Below are 24,654 nucleotides of genomic sequence, written 5' to 3'. Positions count from 1 at the left end.
ATGTAGAATGCAGCTTGCACACATGCCTACAGACTTCTCTGAGACTGTCTGCAGAGTAAGACTAGCCAAAATAAATATAAAAATGGTCAGATAAATGTGTTATTTGGATGATGGAGTTGGCAGTCCTGCAAGGCACCGGTGCCTGAAAGGTGTGTGCCCTTTGTGAGAGCTGGAAAATGCAAATGCGCAGCGATGCTAGGGCTGCCCTGGGTTTTACAAAAGCTTGCAACATCTTTAACGCAGAGCTAAACGAGAGCCTGTAATCCCTGTGCTGCGATGCAGCAATGTGCTCTCCCCTCACAGGACAAGCCAACAGCCATGCAAGATCCTTTTATCAACATTCACAGGGTTGGAAAATAACTGTTCACAGTTTGCTTCCCAACATTAGCGAGTGAACCAAGAATTGCTCAGAGAGCAGGCAGCTGAATACACATGTAAAAGACAAAGGTTCTTCAGTGATATTTATTCTAGCCAAGTTTTAATATTTCAAGGCTTATAGCAACTAACTCTTTACATAATCAAATGTAATTATCTGATCCCAGCTGGTGATCAGAACATTCATCATCAACCTGGTCATTATTAATATACCAGTAATTAGGGGAATAAAGGTGTATGCTTCATAATGCTGGCTTAATGCAATTCACTATACCTAATAAGACCCCAGATCCCTTTAAAATACAATTATTTTAACATATTATACCTTTTTCTTACCACTACTAACAATAAAAAAATCACAAAGATATAGTATTTTAGAGCAAACACTGAATTTTTTTAAGTCTTCAATAAAAAGAATTTGGTCAATTAAAAGGAATCATGTGTTGTTTTAGAAATAATCTGACCCATAAGCAGTTCCCCAATCAAACTGATTGATATGAGAGAAAGGCTCGATTAAAATGCATGCAATTGAAAAAATCAAATTGTAAACACTTACCTACAAATATTACATACCATCTTCTTGCTTTACTGTAGGAGAGGAGGTGATTTCTCAGGCACCACTGTGTGGTACTGCTTGGCAAATGCTACTGACTTTTTAATGGTGACAACTGTGTACACAAATCCTAAAAGTACCAGTTCTGTTTAAAGCCTTTCCCCACAAAGCAATGCTGGTAAAGAACCATTTCTATTAAATGCTTTGCAGTGTTTAACAAGAGAACTAAGGCCATAATTTAATGAGAATTATCCAGAGTCCCTCAGGATAGTGTTGGAACAGTTTTAGAGTCAGATTCCTCCCTGCACTGTTTCTTTTACATTAGTGCATTTCCTCTGCTTCAGTATCAGGTATACCACAATAAAATGCTTCCAGAACAGTGAAGAATATGGCTCTTAATATCAGTGCATGAAACCTCTCAGTATAAAAGCTCATCTAGTATGAGACCAATATCTCACAGAAAATCTTCTATAACAGACTCTGGGGACTTTATCCCTGCAGGTACATAACACATTCCCAAGTGCAAAACACCATTAATTTCATTAGGGTTCTCCAGCTGTTTAGGGAATGCAGTAGACTCAGCACAGCAACTTGCAGGGTCGGTTATCAGGAACCAAAATTTCAAAACAAAAAGGCTTTCAAAACAAATGTATATGCCACAACCTGTGATGGCTGGGTTCACACCTGATTCCTTGCTCTCAGCAGTGGTATTTTCTATTATCTCCCCTTATTTCATAGCCTATCAGCACTGATTTCTATACATGCACTCCAAACTATCAAGGCTTTTGAAACAAATGAGGAAATGAAAACCAGCATGAGAAGGAGCTCTAGCTCCATGGAAGGATGAGTACAGCCAAATAAATGAAGAGTTCTGCATGTCACAGGAAGATATGCTTTGCCAAAATCAGAATCAAAACCCACAATACTGATGTGGGGAAAATCACACACCATTAGGCATGAATTAGTAACTGACACACATGACCTTCTTCACATTAACAGTTTTACAACCATTTGCATGGCATGTTATTCCCTGATCTCTAGTCAAAATATTTACCAGCTGGTAAAGCACAGCAAATAAGGCTGCTGTTTGTAAGCTCTTATTTTTAATGTACAAGATCCAGCTTACACAGCACATATTTTCTAAACTGTTCAAAACCATAACGTTATCTCTCTAGTCCACAGAAGGCCACAAGGAGCCTTAAAGCAGGAAACTCCCCTCTTTCACGGGGTTTCCTATTTTTGCAATGTCTGATGTGTGTGACAGGGTCTATTTTAGTTTCTGATGGCATTATCATCACTTTGCTGCATTACCATAAAGCCCAGGAAATAAGCTATTACCCACCACACTCCTCCCAAACGTTATCAGAGACAATCATGCGCTCACAAAACAGCATTAACTGTGAGAATTAGAGTCCATTTAAACTGCAGCTGTTCCTTCATTTCTAAATAGGTTCTTAGATCAAAACTTCTCCCTGACTGGTCTCATTACTGAATGTCCATTTCAACTGGAAAAAAAAAAAAGATATCTTTAAAAATTTTTATGCTTTACAGATAACATTCCTTCCCTGTAATATGACAACCAGGTAAGTAACATGAAAGTGAAGAATTTTTCAAAACATACAGTGGACATTTTAGCGTTCAGATTTGTGGGTTGAAATTTTGCCTTCAAATCCTCTCTGGCAAAAGAAATGAACCTGTAATTTTGATTTTCTATTTCTAGTTTCTCTTATTTTCAGAATCAATCTCAAGCTTCAATTATTTAAGGGAAAGATGTTCTATTTATTTTTAACAATACTAACTCTCCATCTGCTGTTAAATGCAAAACTTAAATCTTAGATTTAATATACAAGCCAGTGATCTTTTCAGCTAAAAACCGATGCCCTAGAAAGGCCCAAACCACCACAACCCTGTATTCTGCTATCATCAAAAAAACCCCACAGACTATTATGTTCCATTTCCTGTTCTGTTTCTTTGTCTCTTTGTTACCATCCATTGGAAGGGCTTCAATCTGCAGAGCAGAAACACTTTCAAATCTAAACTGAAAAACCTAAATGTCAGGAAAATGCACAATGTCTCTTTAAGAGTCAACAGTAAATTAACTTGCCCATAACAGTGCAATAATTAGCAGTTAGTAGCTTATTAAATGGATGGCAAAGGCCAAGCTGCCATCTGGGATCTCCAGTTTCTTGTGATTGTTATTATGTCAAGATGTGCAACTTGCATTAGCTTTCATGTCACTGCACTTGCCCTTACTTTACATGTAAATTTTAATGAAACATACAGCACTTTAAAAATCAGAAATCCATCAGAAGTGCTATTAGCCTGCCTTTTACAAAGCACATGGTCTGTTTTGCTACCTCTGCATCTCTACATACCACTGAATGCCTCAAATGAAAAAAACGGGGAGGGGAGGTAGGGGAAAAGACTTTCAATTATATCCATTTAACACTCTCTCTGGGTAGAGAGAAACCTGAGCTTCGCTGAAAGCAGGAGACTACAACACAGCCTGAGATGACAATATTTTAGCTCCTGTTTACACACAACACAACCACAATGCCTTTAACTCTCACAGGAATCATTATTCTTAATAAAAATGAAAGCCAGCAAAGAATCAGCTGCTTATTCACACATCAGAAAGACAGTTTTAAAACAAGGCAGAAAGAAAACATATGAGAAAAAATTAATTACCTATAAACTACAAAATACTTAAAGCATTATTTAATATCTTAGGCATACATAATATTTGTAAACTCACATGTTCATAAGCACAAAAATAATTTACCAGAACTGTCCTATTATGTTTGTGTTCATAAATGTATTACACAAAGAGGTATAAAAAGAAGAAGACATCTATTCCTTTGCATTAGCTGATATTGAACATTTAAGTGACTTCATTCCCCAAAATTTAGAAAATGTCATCACCAGTGGAATATAAAGAAATAGGATGAATGCCTTGCAGAAATGCCACCAAATACTTTACATTTGAAATCATCAGCTATCAATCACCTCTAATTAGAGACTTCAACAAATTACATTAAAATATTTCTTTCTTCCCTAAACAAAATATGAAACCAGCAGCCAAAATTCACTTACAAAAAAAATTTATTCCAGAAGAATAACATCTTCATTCAAGGGGCTTTGATTCTATTGAAGAGGTTTTGCATATTTGTTATTTGCTAATCGTAAAATAAAATGCTTGATTTTTTTAAGTAGTCATTAAGAGTAAAGTTAGAATTGAAAGTCACCATCCTTATAAAATGTAATTTTTTTTTCTCACCAAAGGAAAACAAACCCACTACCCACACATATTTTAGAGTCCTTTCATTAATACTTTTAATTGTAGAAACCAAAACCATACAATATTCACATTTAAAATCCAAATATCAAGATACTTTACAGGGCAAAGCAGAGCCTAAAAACCACTGCCAAGGCTGGCAAGACAAATGTAGTGTTGTTTTTCCCCTTGTATAATTAGACATTTAGAGAGCACAAACGATTTAATTTGTTACTGATGTTTCACTTCAACATTTGCATAAACTCTTGGCCATTCAGCTGGACTTATTCACATATAACCATAGAACCATTTAGACTGGAAAAGACATTTAAGGTCATCAAGTCCAACCCCCAGCACTGCCAAGTCCATCACTAAACTGTGTCCATGAGTACCCATCTACCCATCTTTTAAGCATCTCCAGGACTGGCAAGTCAACCACTGCCCTGGGCAGCCCGTTCCCATGTTTGACAACTCTTTCCATAAAGAAGTTTTTACTAATATCCCATCTAAATCCATCCCTGGTGCAACCTGAGGCCATTTCCCTTCATTCCATCTCTTCTTACTTGGACGAGGAGGCTGATCTCAACCTTGCTAGGCTGGCTTTCAGGTAGTTGTAGGGGGCAAGGAGGTCTCCCCTGAGCCTTTTTTTCCCCAGACTAAACACCCCCAGCTCCCTCAGCTGCTCCTCATCAGATTTGTGCCCCAAAGCCTTCTCCAGCTCTGCTGCCCTTCTCTACACCTCAACACCTCAATGTCTTCCTTGAAATTAGGAGCCCAGAAATGGACACAGCACCCAAGGTGCAGCCTCACCAAGTACAGGGGATGACCACTGCCCTGGTCCTGCTGGCTACACTATTTCTGAAGCAAGCCAATACAAATCTTAATGGTATTACTGGTGAAAAAGAACTTGAAAATATTTTCCTGATCAGTAAGGTCCAGTCATTTCCTTCTAGTCGAGCCCACAAATGCTATTTTATTTTTCCTGTGCCATTGCCTTTAGGTCAATATTATTGAACATCTCAATGAAATAAGAACCTCATTCTTTGAGAGCAATGCTAAATCTTTCAAGACTTGAAAGACCTACTTCAGTTAAGAGCAGGTAGGACCAAAGCAGTTAATCTGATTTTGCAATGCTGATTATTAAACGGCAGAATTGGCAGAAGTCTTTGGTCCACACAACATGCATTTTAAAAAGATCCCACTGTTTCATTTCTCTTTGACAATTAAGAAAAAACCTACTTCATACTGGAACTGAGAAGGCAGCTGTGTAGTTCACACTGAGCACAACTACCGATGGAAGGAAGGAAGGAAGGAGCCACATGCCTTGGAGAAGAGCCAGCAGTCTGCAGACTGCACGGCTGCTACAGGGTGTCCCATGCACACCCAGAAACCACCTCACTGGTCATTCCCTGTGTCAGACAGGGCATCTTCAGTTCTTTGGTTATTGGCCCACTGGAGTCAATGTGAATTTTGCTATTGCCTTCAAGAAGACCAAGGACTTAATTCACTAAAAATAGCAGATTCCCACCAAGAATACAGACAATTTTCAAAGGCGATATGAGCCTCAGTAGAAGTGAGATCCAAACCAAGAGTGATGGTAAAATAAAACCCACATGGCGGAAGGTAACAAAACAGCAAATAACCATTTCCTTAAAAAAGACTTTCAGAGAACAAATTATATGGAAGAAGGTGATAACACATTAACTCCAGTAGCAAATTAAAGTTGGATATTTGTTCTTTCCTTTGATATTGTTTACTTGTGGGGAAGCATTAGGGAAGTAAACTTAATATAATTGTTCCTTAATTGCCAGTACCTCTCCAGAAGAGAGGTCATATTCAGCAATTCTTACCAAACTAAACAAAAGTCCTTGCTCATCACATATTTACCTCACCTCCATGACCAGTTTCATATCTCAAATAAGAATTCAATGCATTTAACCTGAAACCTCAGCTCAGGTTAAAATCCAAGTAATATCCAGGTGCTTGTCTGTATCTCAACTACTCCAGCCATTACCCCAGAACACCTACACTTCATCTTCTTCAATTTTCCAGGAACTTATTAAAAAAAAAATTAAATTTCCTGAACTTTTTAAAAAGGATAGATGCAGAGAAAGCCTATTTACTGTAGTGGAGACAACTAATCAAACACTTGCTTTAAATGGTGAATGCAAGCACTATATGCTATGAAGAAGTTTTATGAAATCAAATACATCATATCCAAAATGAAATCAAATACATCATATCTTTTGGCTATAAACATGACATGAGACAGAGTTGTTGCCAGTTTTTACTAAAAACTACAAGAATGCCAAAAAAATATGAACCTTCCATGTAAGCACTAAAGGCATCTGGTGCCACTTTCTCTGTGAGCTGAAGGCCATGTGTGGGTTCAAAATTACAGTTTGAGCCCTCTGAAAGGATTGCCATTTTTCACACAGACTGATGGTTCTCTGACAAAGTCATTTGCTATAACTAGAGCTAAAAACTACACATAGCTGGGAAGTGAAATGATATTGTCACTCAATGACACAATAAATTAAGTTTCAGTACATATTAATTAACAGTGGACTATAAGTTATAATCTTCATGCCTACCAGCTCAGTTAGAAGATTTGCCTTGGAGAAGACTTTCAGCTTAGTCCTACACAGGCTGGCCTGAAGCATAAATACCACCCAAGAAAAGAACATGAACTAACATCACACAAGACTTGCCCTGATCTACACTGACCCTTAAACCACACTAAGCCATATATCAGCTAACTGAATTATTGGCAGCTGTGTTGAGGCACTGACATTTTATATGGTCTGCCTAGAGCTTCAGGTTCTCATATTTTTTTACAGTCTACATATGTGATTACTATGTTCTGATGTTCACCTCTTACTGAGAAGATAGCTCTGAGTACAGCTTAGGTATTACCCTCCATCACCCAAGTTTGGAGAGAATAGAAAAACTATGAAATTAATTATTGGAATATTTTTTCCAACCTCAAAATAGAACAAATAATATTGATTACATAATGTAGGCCATCACAGGGAATTCAACAATACAATATTGTTAGAAGAAAGCTGGGCATCAGAAAAAGGAATCATACAAATTAAGGTGTTTAATATGCCTTTGTGCTCCCTAGAATTCAGGTATTACAGAAGTAGTAACTATTGAGCAGAGACTGCTTGTGCCTCCAAGGAAAGTTATTATGAACAAATCCTCTGAGCTCATATCCCTCCCAAATTCATAGCTGCACAACTAGTCATTTAATTCCCCAGTGTCTTACTGGCATGGACACAACATGATCCAACATCATCCAACGTGTTCAAATCATGGTAATAAATATATCAGATTTTTCAGCAGTGTATTCATTGGAACAGAGTAAGCCTCAGCATAACAAAACCTTTTAATCTTTCTCATTGGAAAATAGGATCAAAACCAAGGTTTTCTCAAGCCATGTTTATAACTTATCAATCAATCTTTACTTTTCCTTCCAGTCCAACTAAAGGCCCATAGCAAGTTTGCAGCATTTTGCCTTTTTGGCAGTTTTGATAAGGGATGGATGACTGCCCTCAGCATGCCTAAGCTGAGGTGTGAGCTGCTGAAGAGCAAGTTGGAGCCCCAGAGCAGACTAGCATGCCCTGTGCTTTACTGGGCTGCAAAGGAAATGGACCTCTCTGCTTAGCAGCACTGATTACTTCTGCTTCCTCTGCAGCTTTTCTGCAACTCAATTTCTCTTTGAAAAACACCTTTGTACTAACAGGAATGATGGGAAGCAGAGCCAGGGGAAGAAACAACAGCTCACAAAACCTCCATTGTTGAGTGGTACTGCACATGCCCAGGTTCTGCTGCCACTAACACCAGTAGAAAAACTACCAGCAGTGGCATCACTCTAGAGCAAGTGTCAGCAGGATGAGCTTACCAGCCTATGGCTCTATCCTTGGCTGAACTGATGAACCTTTTGCACCCCAGCATCACCAACTAAGATGGCCTGACACTGCACAGCCCACATTTAGTGTGAGTAGGGAGTAAATAACATCTCTTAGCAAGGTCTCAAAGCATTAATCTTAATACATATTTCCTCTATAATTCAATACAAAAGATTGTTAAGAGACTTTTAAAAATAGAAGATTAAGTTCCAATATGAAACGCATTCATAAAAATACACTTTGCCCATCAACAAACATTGTTTTACAAGCAATGTAGTCTTAGAAAGAACATGATCTCTACCTTTACTTCTACCTACAGACAGGAAGGTGTGCATCCAGTTAAGAGGAGGAACGAGAGAGGTGTCCACCACGGAGGAGGCAAAAGAGAAGAGAAGAAAAAGAGGAAACATAAAAAAAAACCAGAAAAATACATCACCAGCCATACTTAGAAAAACAAGGAAACGAGCATATTTATCTAGCAGCCAAACCCAACAAAACACAATGTCAAGGGAAAAACAAGAGACACACCACAACTAAAGCACAAAGCAAAGCTTAAACCACTGACAGTACAATCAGCAGCTGCCTGGTTAAGCTTTAATTTGATTTTCTACTGAGAAATGCAAACTGCTCATGCAATACCACGCCAGTGATATGCCTCAATCCACGTCAAATTCAAAACAGCAAAGGCAACAACAGACTAGGACAGGAAAAAAATAAATCTCTTGGTAATATATTTGCTAAACACATCTCACCTAGCAGAGCTAATGTATTTGTATATAATGTTGACATTGCATATTTACTCACACATATACATTTACATATTTTTATATCCATAATATTTTTATAGACAGTAAATATTTATCAAAAGGCAATATCTGTGAGTTTGTTGGCAAGAAAAGAGAAGCCACTGTTCCCTGGTGTGTTATAGATAAACAAGGGTGGCTGAAGTTGCCAGAAGCCAATAGTTTTTACATTTTTGCCAGATGAGGGAGTAAACAAAGTGCTGATGACTGGCCTGAATAGGTCATGCAAGTCTTCATGAGCCAGCTGGGTTGCAACTTGTAATTCAAATGTCCAAGTGCAACTGTTTACATAATCCAGTGCTAAATCACAGACTACTATAAAGAAATGTTCAGTGGTTTAGAGAATGAAAGTGGCCATCAACTGTTCTGATCACTTTCCAACATGCCTTCCTCTGCCAAAACAGCTTGCCATACTCAACTGAATCCTGAGCAACTAGGACATGCTGAAGGGACCTATCTGCTGGATGATCCTTCAATAAGCACAACCTCTGAGCCATGAGCTCAGCTGAACAGTAAGTGGGGACACAGAAGGAGCTCAATGCTTTCCAGAGTTTAGTCAGATGCTCCACATGCCAAACACCATGGTCTTGACACACATCTATAAAGAGCCTGATTTTTGTACTTTTCCTACCACACAGGGATGTTATGCAGTACAGAAACTGTTAAGTAAGCCCCTACTTCACTTTTGGTTGTTACCTAAACTTTCATGACCTCAGAGCAGATATCTGCCTTGAAAAATAGAATAAAAACTGATTATGTCTCAAGTCCTTCTACGTTTCACTGAGATACATAATGAATCTTTAGCCTACAGTGGCACTATGCACTATCTTATTCCTTGGACTATCTATCTTCAGATACATGCTTACTTAATGGCAAAAAAACTTTTGCATACATCTAGTCTAGGAAAGCCTCATTAGGCTTTAGAGTCAAAACTTATATTTTCTTCCCCTAGGCCAAACACTTGGTCTGGTTTTCCTAGTGTACCACTACCAGTTGCACACACTTTGCATTAAGTCTTAAGTTGTTTCACTTCTGCATTCACAAGACCAGAAGGCATCAGGAGTGCTGCTAACTCCTGTGCACCTGTGTCAGTAAGACACTGGTACTGTCAGAGACAAACAGAACCACAATTCTCCTTGCTTTACCTGTTCTCACCAGCTTCTTACTCCACATCCTCACAGTGCAAAATAGGACTAATTACTCCATCCTGTCACAGACTATAGATCTGTACCTCTGTGCAGGCTGAAATGTTATAATGTGATCTCTGATCTGGGCCCAGATCCCATTTGTAGCTCAATATGGGGTAAGCCCTGTTGTTCTTCTCAACCATTTTGTTCTGTATTTAAATTAATTTAAATTGCAGACACAGGACTTGCAGGCCATTATATGCAAATTTCCTCAGGATTTATAATGAATTAGGATCATGCCACAGGGGTTATTAATATACTTTTGTAATAATTGTACTCTTAAAATAAAGACCAACGTTGAGGTATACATTTAGTAAGCAGAAGTGGGAGTCATTACAGCTGGCACAAGAAGAAGGAAATGGCAAGATAAAGTAGTTGGTGGGCTGCATGGAAGAGGGATGCATACCTTTTTACCTTCCATGGAACCATTTCATGCTCCCTCCTGGGCCACTGAGTCCCAGGCTGACAAGAAGCCTTGGCTCATGGGACACAGAGGCAAAAATGCAAATGGCTTGACTGGCACTCTATAAGTTTAGTTGCTTTTGTTATGCAAAGCCTAGCCCAGAAATGCAGCAGGGACAAAGCTTCTTCATGATCAGTGATAGAAACAAAGAAAAAGTGGAAGGACTTACCTTGTTCACCCATCATCAGGTGTGAGAGGCCTGAGAGAAAGAGAGAGAGAGAGAGAGAGACAGAGAGAAGAAGTAAGAGAAAAAGAACAAAACTGAAAAAGAAGCAGTAATATCCATGCACACTGGTCAAGTCCAATACCTGTCAGGATTGGAGCTCACATACTTGAACTAGACCAAGTATGGTTGTAGCACACAGGGCACAAACATTAGCAGGCACTGCTTCCCACACTGAGCAGGAAAGCATCTGTCACTGGTAGAAAAAACCTGCTGCTCATTGCAGAATCGTGTCTGAGGTTCAGCACATCCCTGGGAGGGAGGCTCCAGAGGCACTTCACACCACTATAGCTAAATGGGCTATGGAAGCCAAGGTCTGCAATGACAGTCTACAGTGAGCTGCTGTTCCTCTGGAGAGATATACAGAAATAACTTCTCCTCAGCTAAAAACTTTAAATTCAAGATTGCAGTGGTCAGTAAAAGGGATGCCATGATCACACCACACCTGCTTCAAACGAATCTCCTCTGGTCTAAATGCATACACCCACACAAAGCTATCATTATTGAACATGTGGCTTCATAATGTATTTTTACGAGCCTATCAACACTGCTTACACTTACTAATTAGACAGCAGTACACCAGACATAGCAAGGACTAAAAAAAAAAAATCACCTGTAACCTATTTAAATACACCTCCACACCCTTTCTGGGAAGAACTTCAGTTTCCTCAGACAGTGTGCTACTTTATGGCTCTATAGCTAAAGCTACTCTTCAGTTTCATTATTGAAGGCAAAGCCAGAAGGCAGCACAGTTCCTCTGAGCAGAGGCAGTCATTGTCAGCTCTGCAGATGAGGCTGTAGGGTTTACTTGGGCTGCTCCACTCTCTGATAATTCTGGCACAAGCCTTGTTTGTTCCAATCAAATTCCATGTCTAGGCCAATTTTCAAATAGGTTTACTGTACTGTATTCATACAAATATTGTTTAGGTATTTCTGTATATATATCCATGCCCAAGACATTAAGCATGAAGTGACCCATTAATCAATTTTGTGACACAAGACATCACAGAACTAACATAACAAAAATCAAGTCCTACACTCTCAAACCATGAGGGACCCCTTTCATACTTGGTTCCCTGACCAAGTTCCCTTAGCTTGATTCCTTCTCACATCTACCTCTCGTAGCACTTAATATGGCAGGGCCCTCGATGCACATACACACCCAACATCCATATTTTAAGTCAGTTTCTTAATCAAACAGGGCTGTGACTTTTTAATTTCACGAAGGCTGAGGTCAAATGAATTTATTAGAATGAGAATTTTCAACAAGCAGCATGCTGAGTTTGAATTTGTTTATTCCTTTCTCTTTTATGGTTTTCCTTTGCGTTGGCTGAAGAAATCTAAAATCCAGATCATCCTAAGAGTATGTTCACCCACAGAGAACTTCAAGCCAGATAAGGGGATTAATAATTGTACAGTCTAAGGAATGCAAATACCTTAATGTTCTTGAAGATTATTGTGGATTTAGAAAAATAATCAGAAACAAAACAGAGGTTTAGATTCTTTTAGGTCTTTTAGCTATAGATAAACCTAGCAGATTTGATACTGTAGGACACTTCTGGTTTAATTTACAAGATATTATTCAGTGAATCATTTGCTCTGCTAGGAGAGTGGGTTGAATTTTTGTCTCTATTTATGGCTACTGACCCCATCATTCTTGACAGCCAAATCCCTGATCAAAGGGACACTTGAAAGTCACCATAAAAGACAGGAAGACAAAAGTATAATTGTTAGGGACCCATAATGTGCAGAATCCCTGTACCAATGCAAAAAAAAGTGAAAGGGCTAGAAGGTGTCACTATGACATGCAGCAGAAGCTGGCTGAACAGGAAGGGGACATCAGATCCAAAGTGGAGATGGGGATCCTGAGGCCTTGTACACTGTGGGAAAGGAAAGTCACACCTAAGAGGCCCAGCAACAACAGGTGCAGCTACTAGGGATGGCAGGGGGTTTGTCCACTTGGACACAAAGAGAAACCCCCAGAGAAGGTTCAAAGCAAGAGTCTACATTAAACACCATAAATCACTCCAGAAAAAGATCCATTTTCTCTCCACCAGTCACAGAGGAGCTTTAAAAATCTCAAAAGGTCAGGAAAGTCAACACCCCTTTGTGTCCTTATCCCCAGAAGGCCAATGCCACGTGCCCTATCTGTCAGGCACATCAGCCAGATGCATCCCCACAAGCCCTTTGCCTGAGCTGAGGAGTGAGCACACCCCCAAAGAAATACAATGTTGTGGCCCCTGATTTGGCCTTGGTTCAAATATCTGTAGAAGAAAGTATCCCTAAGAAATATTCTGGCATTTTCTGCTTCTTCACAGATGTGAAATACCACAGCAGCCATGGTACCGGTATTGTATGCCCTCTTGATCTTCTAGTCCCAACTCGATCAGGAAAGCAGGGAGATTAATGAAAAATAATGCCCCCCCCCCCCCCCAATGGCTATTTTTTTCCTTTTAAAATAGGAAGAAAAAGGAGGGTGAACTCAGAGACAGAACAAAAACCCAGTATTTTATCATACATTGTCCATAGACAGAGACCCTTATTTTAACAAAGAATACCAACAGAATTCCAGATTATTAGATAAAATAAAAATATAAATAATGAAATAAAATATCAGCTTTTCTCATCTGAAAATATTCCTGCCTTGCATTTTAAGTAAGAGTGAAAATGAGTGTATTTATCTCCAAGTAAATGTCATTAACAACCAAAACCTTCAACCATTGAGATATAAAATCTGTGACATTTGCAACATGTGTAACAAAGGCCTCAAATCAGTCAGAGTAAAATCAACGTGGAAAATGTGAACTGACATAGTTGTCTCACCTTTACATCAGTTTCAAGACATGACAAGATACTAAAACAATTTTCAAATCATAAAAGTCAAAGGCACCGCGAGGTGGAAAGCAGTAACACTTGCTATTGGACTGTAAGAAACTAATGTGGCATCCAACAAACCAATGCAAGAGCTGTACAAATTGTTCAGACCTGCAAACTAGACCAGCTTTTTCCAGATCAGTGGGGACACCTATCACCATGCTATTTGGGCAGCAGTCATAAAACCCAAGCAAATTTTTCAGCATGCTCACAATACAAATGAACTCATTAGGCCCCAATGCACATTATTCACATATTCTACCATCAGAATGTTTGTGCCAATAGGCATCCCATTTCAGAACAATCCTATAAGAAAATCTGATTTTCCACCTAAACCCAGGTAAAACACATTTTCCTTTGAATCTTGGATTTTTTCAACAGGAAACTTTGGTTATAGCCACAGCTATAAGGAAAGCCAGCCAGTGCAGAACTTGCAAAAGGCTGATAAAAATCTGCATGAGCTCTAGTAGCCAAGGGGTTTCATGCTTTTTCTAAACCAATTTAGTCGTCTTTATAATTATTTACTGGCTGGACAGAACTGCTGCCCAACAAAATTGATGTGTACTAAGTAGTCTGGAAAAGGCTTAGGAAAACCTCAGAATAAATGGCTTATCTGCCTGTAAATAAATTTTATGTCCAAGTCAAGAATATGGTGACTTTCTATTCCTGAACTTCAGACATGAGTGGCAGTAAGGACAAGCACATGGCTTCAGAAGAAAACACTCAACAGGTTTTTTAGATAAACATCTGCTTGTACTCAGCCTCTCGAGGCCCAGCTTCTTTGAACATTCAGCAGTAATGTGAAGAGAAAGCAGTCTGTTTCTTCAGAACATCAGTTTGTTATTAAAATATGTCCATTGCTGAGGGCAGACAGACCCAAACTCTGCTCTCTGGCCATGATTTATGCCTGCCACAACTGACTTTTCCTATTTCAGTCTGGGAGGTTTTTTCATATTTCTTTAACCTACTACCCAATCAGTATTATTTTCTTAAAGTTTAAAATTAAGCTCCCTTGATTTCAAAGAAACATCTTAAACTACATTTTAAAAAAATAATTGTAAACCATCTGCTTTTTATATCAAAATAGTAAAATTAAGTGGCTCTAATTGTACAAAGTACCAAGGGCTAACACTGGATACTTATGAAGCCAGAAGGACATTTTTAAAAGTAGCTTCAGAATACAATGATATGAAAAAGCAATGTAGTTAAACAGCAGTCCTCATCTTTAAGGGTTTGCTAGGGGTAATTTTCAGTGTGGGGGAGAAAATATGGGAAACCTTGGAAACAGTTTGAATCCTGCTCCTTCCCACCCCATTACTACTTAGCACTTAAAATGGAAAATAAAGCTACAAAACATAAGAAGGTGAGGATAGCACAAAACACAGCTGAGAGTGACAAGTGATTGCAGCAACAAAGGAAGATAGACTTGTTCATCTAGTTAATTATAGCTTGTCCTGTGCTCCTGGGCCCATGATGTGGGGGTGTGCACATGTGCGTGGGTGTGCACGCACTGCTGAATTGCTCTGTTATGGCAGGCAGCCTCAGTATTTCCCTTTTAATGATGCTACCAAATGATTAGCCCAAAAGCTCTTAATGAGTGGGAAAAGAGACTGCCAGGCAGCAGCAACCCAGATCTCCCCTGGGGCAAGTTTGCCCAGAGAGGATTTTTTTTCAGGGTGTCAGGCTGCATGACCCATTCAGACAATAGCAGGGCCAGCTGCAATGTATGTCTGAGATGGGACATCAAATCCTCTAGTCCAGGATATGCACAAAATCCTTTATGCCAAAGCTGAAGAAAGAAATCACGCAAACCAGGGACTCCTCCAGAAATAAAATGACATCCACTATAGAGAAGAGCACCCAGATGAGTACTGGAGTCTGTTGTTTTCCTCTCCTTTCTGAATATCCTAAAACTAGCAGTTCCTTAAGAAATAGGCTTTTCTCTACTCTGAACCTCATATCCCAGCTCTATAGGCAGTTTCCTTTTCTATTAGGAAAGAGAGTTGACAAGATCTTTGTCTTCTACATGGTCTTCATGAAATAGGTATCTTGAGGTTCTCAAAAACCAAAAGTCCAAGGAAAACTCCATAAGAATTCCTAGGTATCAAAAAAGAGGACATTCCAGCAGAGCCAAACAATTGGACTCAGAAGAAGCAGCAGAATTCTTGTCTCAAGAGATGTGAAGAATGGATAAGGAAGCAAAATCATTCTGCAGCCTAGTTCAGACCTTATTCCTGCTAGACAGGTCAGCTCTGCCAAGAGGGTAACCTGATTTCTTGGCTGCTGCTGTACATGGGGCCTTTTCCTTCTAAGCCAGCAAAGCAGTAGCACAGGCTGGGGAGGTCAGCTCTGTTTGGTTCAAGCATGACACACACGACAGCCAAGGGGCTGCTCTCAGGCCCCAGCAGCAAGCCCAGCCGGGAGTGCAGTTTTGTTATTGTAGCCGCAGGCCCACTTCCAATCCAATTACACACAACAGCTGTGCTAGCTCCTCTTCCCCATCCCCTTTGCTCCCTCTGCTATGTAATTCCAGGATAGGTTTTGTCACTATCAGGGGCAGTGAGTCAGGGTGAATGGCATCTACTTTGAGTGATCAAAGGAATAAGAACATGAGATAGAAACCAAAGAGAAAGTTGTTTACCCCAACATCTATAGAAGCAATAGTGAAAAAAACACTCTATCTCCTCTCACTCCCAGCAAAAACAATATTCTGATATTCCATGCAGCACTCTCCTGTAAGTATTTGCATAGGAAGAGCTAAAACCATGGTGGTGTTTGAAAACAAACATGCAAGTGTTCACAAAGATGGCCACATGCACAAGAGAATGTGAGAGTGCATGTGCAAGACCTGAGAGTGAATTAATTTTTCTCCAATCCACAAAATGTGTATCACTGCAAATCAGAGCACCTGATTAAGTAGGTGCAAAAGTTGGGAAAATAACTGTTAGATGTGGAATATAATTTTTCAGCTTAGCAAAGATATCTCTGACAATATATATGATTGAGATAAAACCCCAATTGAGACAGAGCAGGTGAACAGGAAATAGATTTTTCCTGATTTGTGGGAAACAAAAAAAATAGAAGTCACTGAATGAAATTCTCACGTAACAGGTGTAGAAACAACTGAAATAAAGTACTTTCCACATTTCAATGATTAAATAATGAGATTTGTTATCACAGGATACAGTGGAGTTAAAAAATACAAGTGGATTAAGAAAAACAAAGACTGGATATATCCAGAAAAAATATGCCCATCAGTGACTGTAGAACACAATCTGGATGCAACATAGGTCAGAAAGTCCTTAAAATAGTAATTACCAGGAAACACCAATGTATTGAGACAAGACCTATGCTATCATAGTTTCTTAAACTTCCTCCAAAGCATCTTCTTTCATAAAAAGACACTTCCAGGATAGAGGGATTCTTGCTCTCACCCCAGTGATTACTACTGCCATATTTTTGCAAATGCGTTTGCATGCAACTAAAAACATTCACATTCCAGTGTAAGAAAATCACATTAGGGGACAGTACCTGTGCAAAGAGCATGCAAGAATCAAAATAACGGTGACACCTATGAAGAACCTAAGCTCATACCTACTGGTTTCAAAATCCCAATGAGTGGCACTGACAATAATGCAGAGATGGATTCTGACTCTGACCTGGTACCTTCTGCAAACAGGAAACTTCAGATGGGCTGAAACCCATCATTTTCATGGCCCAAAAACAGAGTTCTTCTTTAAGGAAGCAGAAGCCAGCATACAGGTACTGCTTAAATGGCCCTATGACATGGAATAAGGGAGACCAACTATAACAGCAGACCTGAGATGAAGAAGGGAAAGAAGCATGTAAAGATGGCATTTGAAAGATTAAAGACCTGGATCAAAAATGTGCTAATATGCTTATGTTTTCAATGATCTCTGGTCTTTATGAAGGATTTGTTCAGGTAAACAAGACTAATTTTTCCTCTGGGAACTACCCAGGTAATGTCTACTTGGTTTTGTCCATTCAGTTACATGCAAACACTAGTCAGCAGTAAAATCATGACAGCCAAATGTCTAGAACTTAATCTCTTAGCCTCCTCCTCATAAGCATTTAAAAATCTCTCCTGCAATAGGAATAAGCATGGTATGAATAGGAAAAGCACTATTTAAACTCTGACACCACCCTACCTAGGTATCAGTAACAGCCTCCATAATATCAAGGAACCATATTTAGTTCTTTCTCCTCCATATATCCTTCCACAAAAAAAAAAAAAAAAAAAAAAAAAAAAAAAAAAAAAAAAAAAAGAGAGAGAGAGGGAGAGACAGGAGCATATAACTTTCTCTTTGATCTATTGGCCTTTTTCCAACTACTTATCTTTCAGAAACTATAACACTGGTAAAGAATAGAAGGTGCAAAGAAAGCAGCAGATACTGTGCAGAAGTGACAGAGGCATTCATTCTGGTCTGTGCTGCATGCCACTTCCCAGCCAGGCACTTAACCTCTGTACTAAGGCTCTTAAATCCCATAATATTCGGCCCCAGCAGTCATACCAGGTTGTGAACGAGAGGTGAGGCTGTAGCTATAACCCCAAAGGGAAAACTGAAGTACTGAAAGAAGCTATTTCTCCTCTACATGACACAGCGAGTCAGTGACCCAGTCAAGTGCAGACAGCAACAATCCCAACTCTGTGGCACTGTTCAAAATGTGGTGGTGATGTTTCATTACACTTGCAGAAAGGTGGGCTGACATCTGACAAACTTCTTTTATATGTGAAATAAGCCAGATGGGATCAAGTTGGCTCTTGAGAAGAATATGGCAATGAGCCCCTGTTGCTGGAGTGTCCTTCTGCACAAGCAGAGACTTCACAGCCAGGAAAGGCTTATGGTACACATTTCTGTTTACTTTAAAAATAAACAACCTCTTTGCACCTTGGAGTAACTGCACCCAGCAGAACCCTGAGGTGCCCACTGCTGCCAGCCCCAGCCTATTCACAGCTACCTCCTCTTAGTGGGGAATTAGTTCGAACCAGTCTATTCAACAATAATGAATACTTATTTAATCAATGGGCTCTTTACAACCCTTCTGCTGCCTGTGGGTAGTTACCACAAGCACATAAAATCCCTAATTTGTCTTTCAAACAGTAGATGGTTAAAGTAACCATTTTGATAGGGGCCTGAGGCTCTGTCCTTGCAATATAGATAGCTGGATGGCCAAATAGGTAGAAAGTGTCTGCATAGCTTTGTAGAGGAGAAGTGCAGAGCCAAACCTCCCTGGAGGTCCATGTCACTGCACAATCCCACAGCAGTGCCATGCCCCCTCAAGGGTGAGAGGAACAGAGGGATGAGACTGCCCCGGAGTGAACAGTGACAGAGCCTTGTAATGAGGTATGGGTAATTGTCAGAGTGAAAATATACAGATGATTGACAGAACACATGAAAAAGCATTCATACGTTACTAGAAATCCACATGTGACTAAAATTCCACGAGAAAGCACATACCAGTCCTGAAAACCAGAACATGTGTATGAGCAATGGGAAGAATAGAAAATGCTCATCCAAGCATATAAATCAGGAGACTACAGGACAATAGGGCAGAAGAGCACAGTCAGAGAGCAGAAGGATGGACTGCTCCATGGTGCCCACACTAACAGCAGTAGAGTCCTGTACTGGATGTGCCACCTGTGCTTGGGCTCCTACCAGGGATGCTCTCAGCTCCTGTACACCAGGAGATGAACCTGATATTATTTGAGGCAATGCTCATTACTGGCATAATATAATGTGTCCTACTGGTAGAGGATAGCAAGGCCATGCTTTCCCAACTCACTCATCCTTCTCTGCCACACACATCAACATCTTCAGGATGCTGTGCAGAGACTTGTATCTCGAAGCCTTTGGTGCATGTCCTGTCAGACCCTGCCAAGACAAGAGGAAACAGGAGTTCCTGGACACTTCAGACTGGGGCAGAGCTGGTACAGTTTCAGCCTCGTAGATAACTGAAAAGATCAAAGTTAACAGAGCCTTTCTTTCCAAAGGGTGCCAGGTGACATTTGCCATTCGGCCACTTCTGTTCCCACTGCTGTCAGGTAAGATGCACACAGAATGCAGAAGGTGTCAGCAGAACAAAAAGGTGGCTGATGAGAGAAGCCAAAAGGCTAAATATGCCAGGAAAATACCCAAGTGACAGGCCCTCCCTGCATCTCTCTGAAGTGATGCACAAGATCTGATTATCCAAGTGTAGAAAATAAGCAAATTGAACAGAGAACACATTCCAGATCCAGATAACTCATTCCAGGTTAGGTTTAGCAAAAGTTATGCAGGAAGCTGAGAAGAAAAAGAGCTCTGACTTGCCCATTATCCCATTCCAGTCAGGGCAATGATAGGTGTTTTCTTGGGCTCTCGTTTGCATTTAACATAATGACAAAGCAGGTGGAACTGCCCAAGTGTAAAGTAAAAATTAATTTCCAAAGTTTCATTGGCAACAAAATGTGGACTAGAGTAAAGTAGCCTACTCCATCTAACACTTGTAGCTGAAGTTGGGGGACCCTGATACTCTCAACAATGAGCAGCAATCTGAGGAGGGAGGTTTGGAGTTCTCTGTGGTAACATATGCTGTTGTGGGAGAACTGCACATATAAACAAGCATGTGAAACACATTCATTTTTCCTTTTAAATCATTTGTGCTTTACTGGGAATAAAATTTTGATATCTAAATAAGATCACACATTCAGATTCAGCCAGATATATACTCACTGGTTTATAAAAATGTAAAATAAAACAACAACAAAAACCCCCTTTGTTAGTAGAACTGAAATTCAACATGTTATCAGTGGGAGTAGCAAATGGAGTAGACTGCAGTAGGAGAAAGAAAATGACTAAACTAGATTTTTATGCCAGACTACACAGAGATGTATCAGAAATAAATTGTATATAATGCAGTTTTCAATGCCAGGTTCAACTAGCAATACAAGCAACCATTCTCAATGTCATTTTCATTAAGAAAGCATCCCTTTAACTGACCAACACAATGTAGTCTCTGAAGAGGGAAGTTTGTGACCTTTGCTATGATGAAGGCCTTCTTTCAGCAAAGCCTGTGCAGTCCAGACCTTGTGATGTCCAGCAGGAAGCAGGATGAGACCTGCCTTGGTAACTTACCACCACTCCTTGAGGAACAGCCTTTCAGCTCAGCAAAAGTAACACTTACCTGGAATATGATTGACATCTGTCGAGGTGTGTTCATGGCAAGCAGAAGGGAGAAAAGAAAGAGAAAGAAAGAGAAGAGAAAAAAAGCCATTAGAGATGCACACAGCAACTCAGCATCCTTGCATGGAAATCAATTTCATGCAAAACCAGAAGTAATTAGGTTTGTTTGAAGGCCACCCATCTGCATCCAAGCACGCCGCCATGCAAGGGAGGAGGCACTGGCTCCCTCTCCACTGTGCATGTAAAAGTGAATCCAGCACCATATCTGTCCGGAGAGAGAGTTCCTGGAATCAGATAGAACCAAGCCACATCAGTTCCTGCAAGAATATTAGTTAAAATATTCTATGTTTTTCACACACACAAATGCAAAAGAGAGAAACAAAAACCAACCTGCCTGCAGAAGGCTTCTATAGCACATAAATTCAAGCAAGTTTCCAGAAAAACAGAAATAACCTGCTCCCCTTTTATAAGGGGCCATGTGAATTTATGACCAGGTGTAAGACAAACAACATAGTCCCAAAGTTTAGAAGAGAGCCCAATCCTTTTCATTCTTTCTGCTCACCATCTTCTAAAAAACATCCTTCATTGCAGACAGTAGTAGAAGTGGGGGAGAAGGAAGTGTGCCAGAACTCTGCACATATTGTCTTTCTCAAGACACTAAATTCAGAAAAGGTGTCATTTGGTACTTTTTCTCTCTGTGGTATAAGACCACTTTTCAGAATCAATCACATAAATTTCAAAATAAATAAGTCATTTAAAAAGGAAGGAGCAAGACTATGTAATTCATAGTATTTCTAACAGAGAAGGCATATATTTGAACGTACTGTCTGTTTTGGGCAGAGCCCACCAATTCCAAAGAAAGTACTTTAACCAAATGCTTCTCATAACTTTTTTAGCATCCCATGTTTATTCTTCCTCTGAATAAGCTACATTTATCATAATACCAAGAGGGAGGATCCCATGAAATCTCATAGGATTAGATTACTATTTTCCTTACAAGGAAGCCCCCCCCCAAAAAAAAAAACTTGCTTGTGGAAACAGAGAGGCCAGGTCCATAGAAGTCCATAGACAACATTCTCCCCTGGAAGCTTGTACCCTTGTCCAGGAGTTGGGCATTGGTGGAGTTACCACCCTTTGCAGTAAGGCTTCAAAGAAATACAGTAATGATTTGGACTACAGATCCCAGACTACTTTTGCCACAAAAGGAGAAGTAGTCTGGGATCCAGGAGCATGACATACTGAGTGCACTGGCTTCACACTAAGGTCTAAGGCTATATTCTCCTTCTCCCAGTGTGCCCTCCAATTTCCATCAGTATTCCACCTTCCTGTCCAAACCCACTGTGTTCCTGTGAAACTGGTGCCACTTGTTCTCCTCAGACACTTGCCATTCAGTGGTGAGTGATTCCCGTGCATGCTGCTTCCTGCTTATCACTTTTTAATGGCTCCAAAACCATTTGAGGAAAAGTCTCTGTGGAACATCATCCATGTATCAAGCTGTCCTTTCCTAAGGAGGTGACAACCCAAATAAAACAATGCACAAAGAGGGGAGGGACTGTTGCATCAATTCATTTAAATTCCATAGCTTTTACTAAACACATATGGCAGATCTGATGTGGATTACTTGCTGCCTTTCCTCTTTTAGCCCATAATTGCATCTAAGAACCAGGGTCTAGGCAGGCCTAAGGACACTAAGCATTGAAAGTTTACCTGAAAGTAATTACTTTTAGGTAGGAAAAGAAAACAAGTGTCAGGTAGCAATGCATGCACTGAGGATGGAAAGCAAAAGAAGGTGATAGCAGGGGCAGAAGGGAGGAGGAGACCCTTAAACACCACTCCAGGATATGAACATGATGACAAAGAATTTACAAGTCCACTGCTAGGAGCAGTCTTAAGCTGATGTGCTGCTTGGGGAAATATCAGTGGCAGTTAGAGATGATCACGTATCTCAGAAGAGGTAGAAGTGATTACCATAAGGTACTGCAAATGTTTCTGATAATCCAGCATCTACTTGAAATGCTATCCTAAGCAGGTAAAAAGTCCTTGACCCATGTTGTCCCCTGAGCCTCCCTGCACACCTGACAATGGAGCAGGCACTGCTGCAGTCCAGGGTACCAATGGGGGCCTGGAACAGCAGGAAGCTTCACCGGGGTGTCTGTGCTCCAGCAGGAAATCTGTGGGGTGGTTGGGAAATAAAAACTATCAGCAGATAGAAAGGGCAAAGGAAAGAGCTGGCCACAGGTTAGCAAGGGATAAACACACTAAGCAAGTAAGAGAAGAGGCAGTGGGCTGTAACTGATACACTGCTTGAAATAATATTTACTTAACTGTGTGAGAATTAAACAGGTCATGAAGGTGTTAACAAGGGAAATGATGACGTGCTAAAAGCTAACAAGCATCTCTAAAATTTAGTTTCTCATTGGCAAGTAACAGCAAAGGGATTTCTTTTTAGCTGTCTTTTTTTTGTGCCAATGTCCCTAAGAGCAGGCATGCCCCATCCTGACTGATTTGACTCTTAGGGGTTTTTTTTGTACCTTTTTTTTTAAAGTTTCCACCCAAAAAGATTTCTGTATACACTAGTTGCAGCAGTGAAGTCACTGTTTGCATCTCTGTGACACTTCCACAGTACTTACCTACATGGCAGCCCAGGTCATTAGTGTAACTTCCCGTACTAAATGCAGGAGTTCCTTGTATTGCAGACACCCCCCCATGTGGTATCTGCTGGCAAATGCTGATTTCCAAATGGTGAAACTACTTGCTTTTTAGTTTAAAACAACAAGAGAAAGCACTGCTTTCTTTGCAAAGACAAAAAAAATACACAGAGCCAGTCAGTTGTCACAAAAGACCCTACAATAAATACCACTGTGGCATACAAGTGAAACTACTATGCAAGTCACAGACTCACAAAGCACAAAATACTCTGTGTTAGAAGTGACCCACAGGGATCACCAGATCCAACTCCTGGCCCTGCACAGCACCATGCCCAAGAACCACACCATGTGCCGGAGAGCTTTGTCCACATGCTCCTTGAGGTCTGTCAGGCTTGGTGTTGCTCCCTGGGGAGCCTGTTCCAGTGCCAAATCAATTTTTTTCACCTGGGTGAAAAAAAAAACCGTTTTTTAATATTAAATATAAGTCCCCATAGGAAACACGACCACACTTTTGCAGTGTGGAATGTTATTCCACTTTGGTTCACAATTAAAACTCTGGTTGCATATATTGACAAAAGCGACCCACCATACCTTATGGCTGGTGGCTCTACAATTAGGAGACATCTAATGCCTCAAGAAAGGTAAATGACAGAGATGGCATATAGCTAGTGTGACCAGATTTGGGGACCTGAGATGACTCCCCTTCAGACCCTGCCATCCGAGATATTCTTTCAAATTCTCTTGATGTTTTTCTGTTTTGTTTACAATAGGACTGTTTAAAACATGTCCCCATTCTCTCCCTCTTCCATTAGCACTACCTTCCTCCACCTACACAGACCTCCTCCCTGCCACAGGGACTGAGGAGGCAGAGCATTCCAATGAAAGAAGGAGCATGCAGAACTCATAGCCAACAAAAAAATTCAGTGACCATGGGACTGTAGATGGAGGTTTCTCCACTTCCTTCAGCTCAGAGCAGTTCAAACACAGAAAGGTCTGCCTCTTCACGTAAGACAGGGCAGAGCTTGCTTTATCCTATACACAAGAGTCCATTTATTGCTCCTTCGTAAAGGGCTGAGCCGCAAGCCAGCAGTGTTTGCTTTTGTTCTTTGATTATAATAGCTGTGTTGAAAGAGGGATCAGCAGGGCTGCTGCCTTTGTC

General features: G+C 40.2%; 1 protein-coding gene across 18 annotated transcripts in view; it reads right to left on the bottom strand.

Moving 5' to 3' along the window:
• The window catches only part of NRXN3 (neurexin 3), a 966,298-nt gene that overhangs the window by 860,556 nt on the left and 81,088 nt on the right, over positions 1–24,654 (bottom strand). For all 18 annotated transcript variants that reach the window (XR_008508436.1, XR_008508437.1, XM_054515101.1 and 15 more), the window contains exons 3-4: positions 20,849–20,866; positions 10,739–10,768 (exon numbers count right to left, since the gene is read on the bottom strand). Coding sequence is in view for 16 of the 18 variants with exons in the window: in XM_054515101.1 (XP_054371076.1) it covers positions 10,739–10,768; positions 20,849–20,866 (48 nt within the window). In the remaining 2 variants the exon portion in view is untranslated. The remainder of the gene's footprint in view (positions 1–10,738; positions 10,769–20,848; positions 20,867–24,654) is intronic.

Source organism: Molothrus ater, chromosome 6 (assembly GCF_012460135.2).
Source record: "Molothrus ater isolate BHLD 08-10-18 breed brown headed cowbird chromosome 6, BPBGC_Mater_1.1, whole genome shotgun sequence".
NCBI classification, from domain to species: Eukaryota; Metazoa; Chordata; class Aves; order Passeriformes; family Icteridae; genus Molothrus; species Molothrus ater.
Note: the sequence above shows the minus strand (reverse complement) of the source record. Positions and strands in the feature narration are given on the sequence as shown.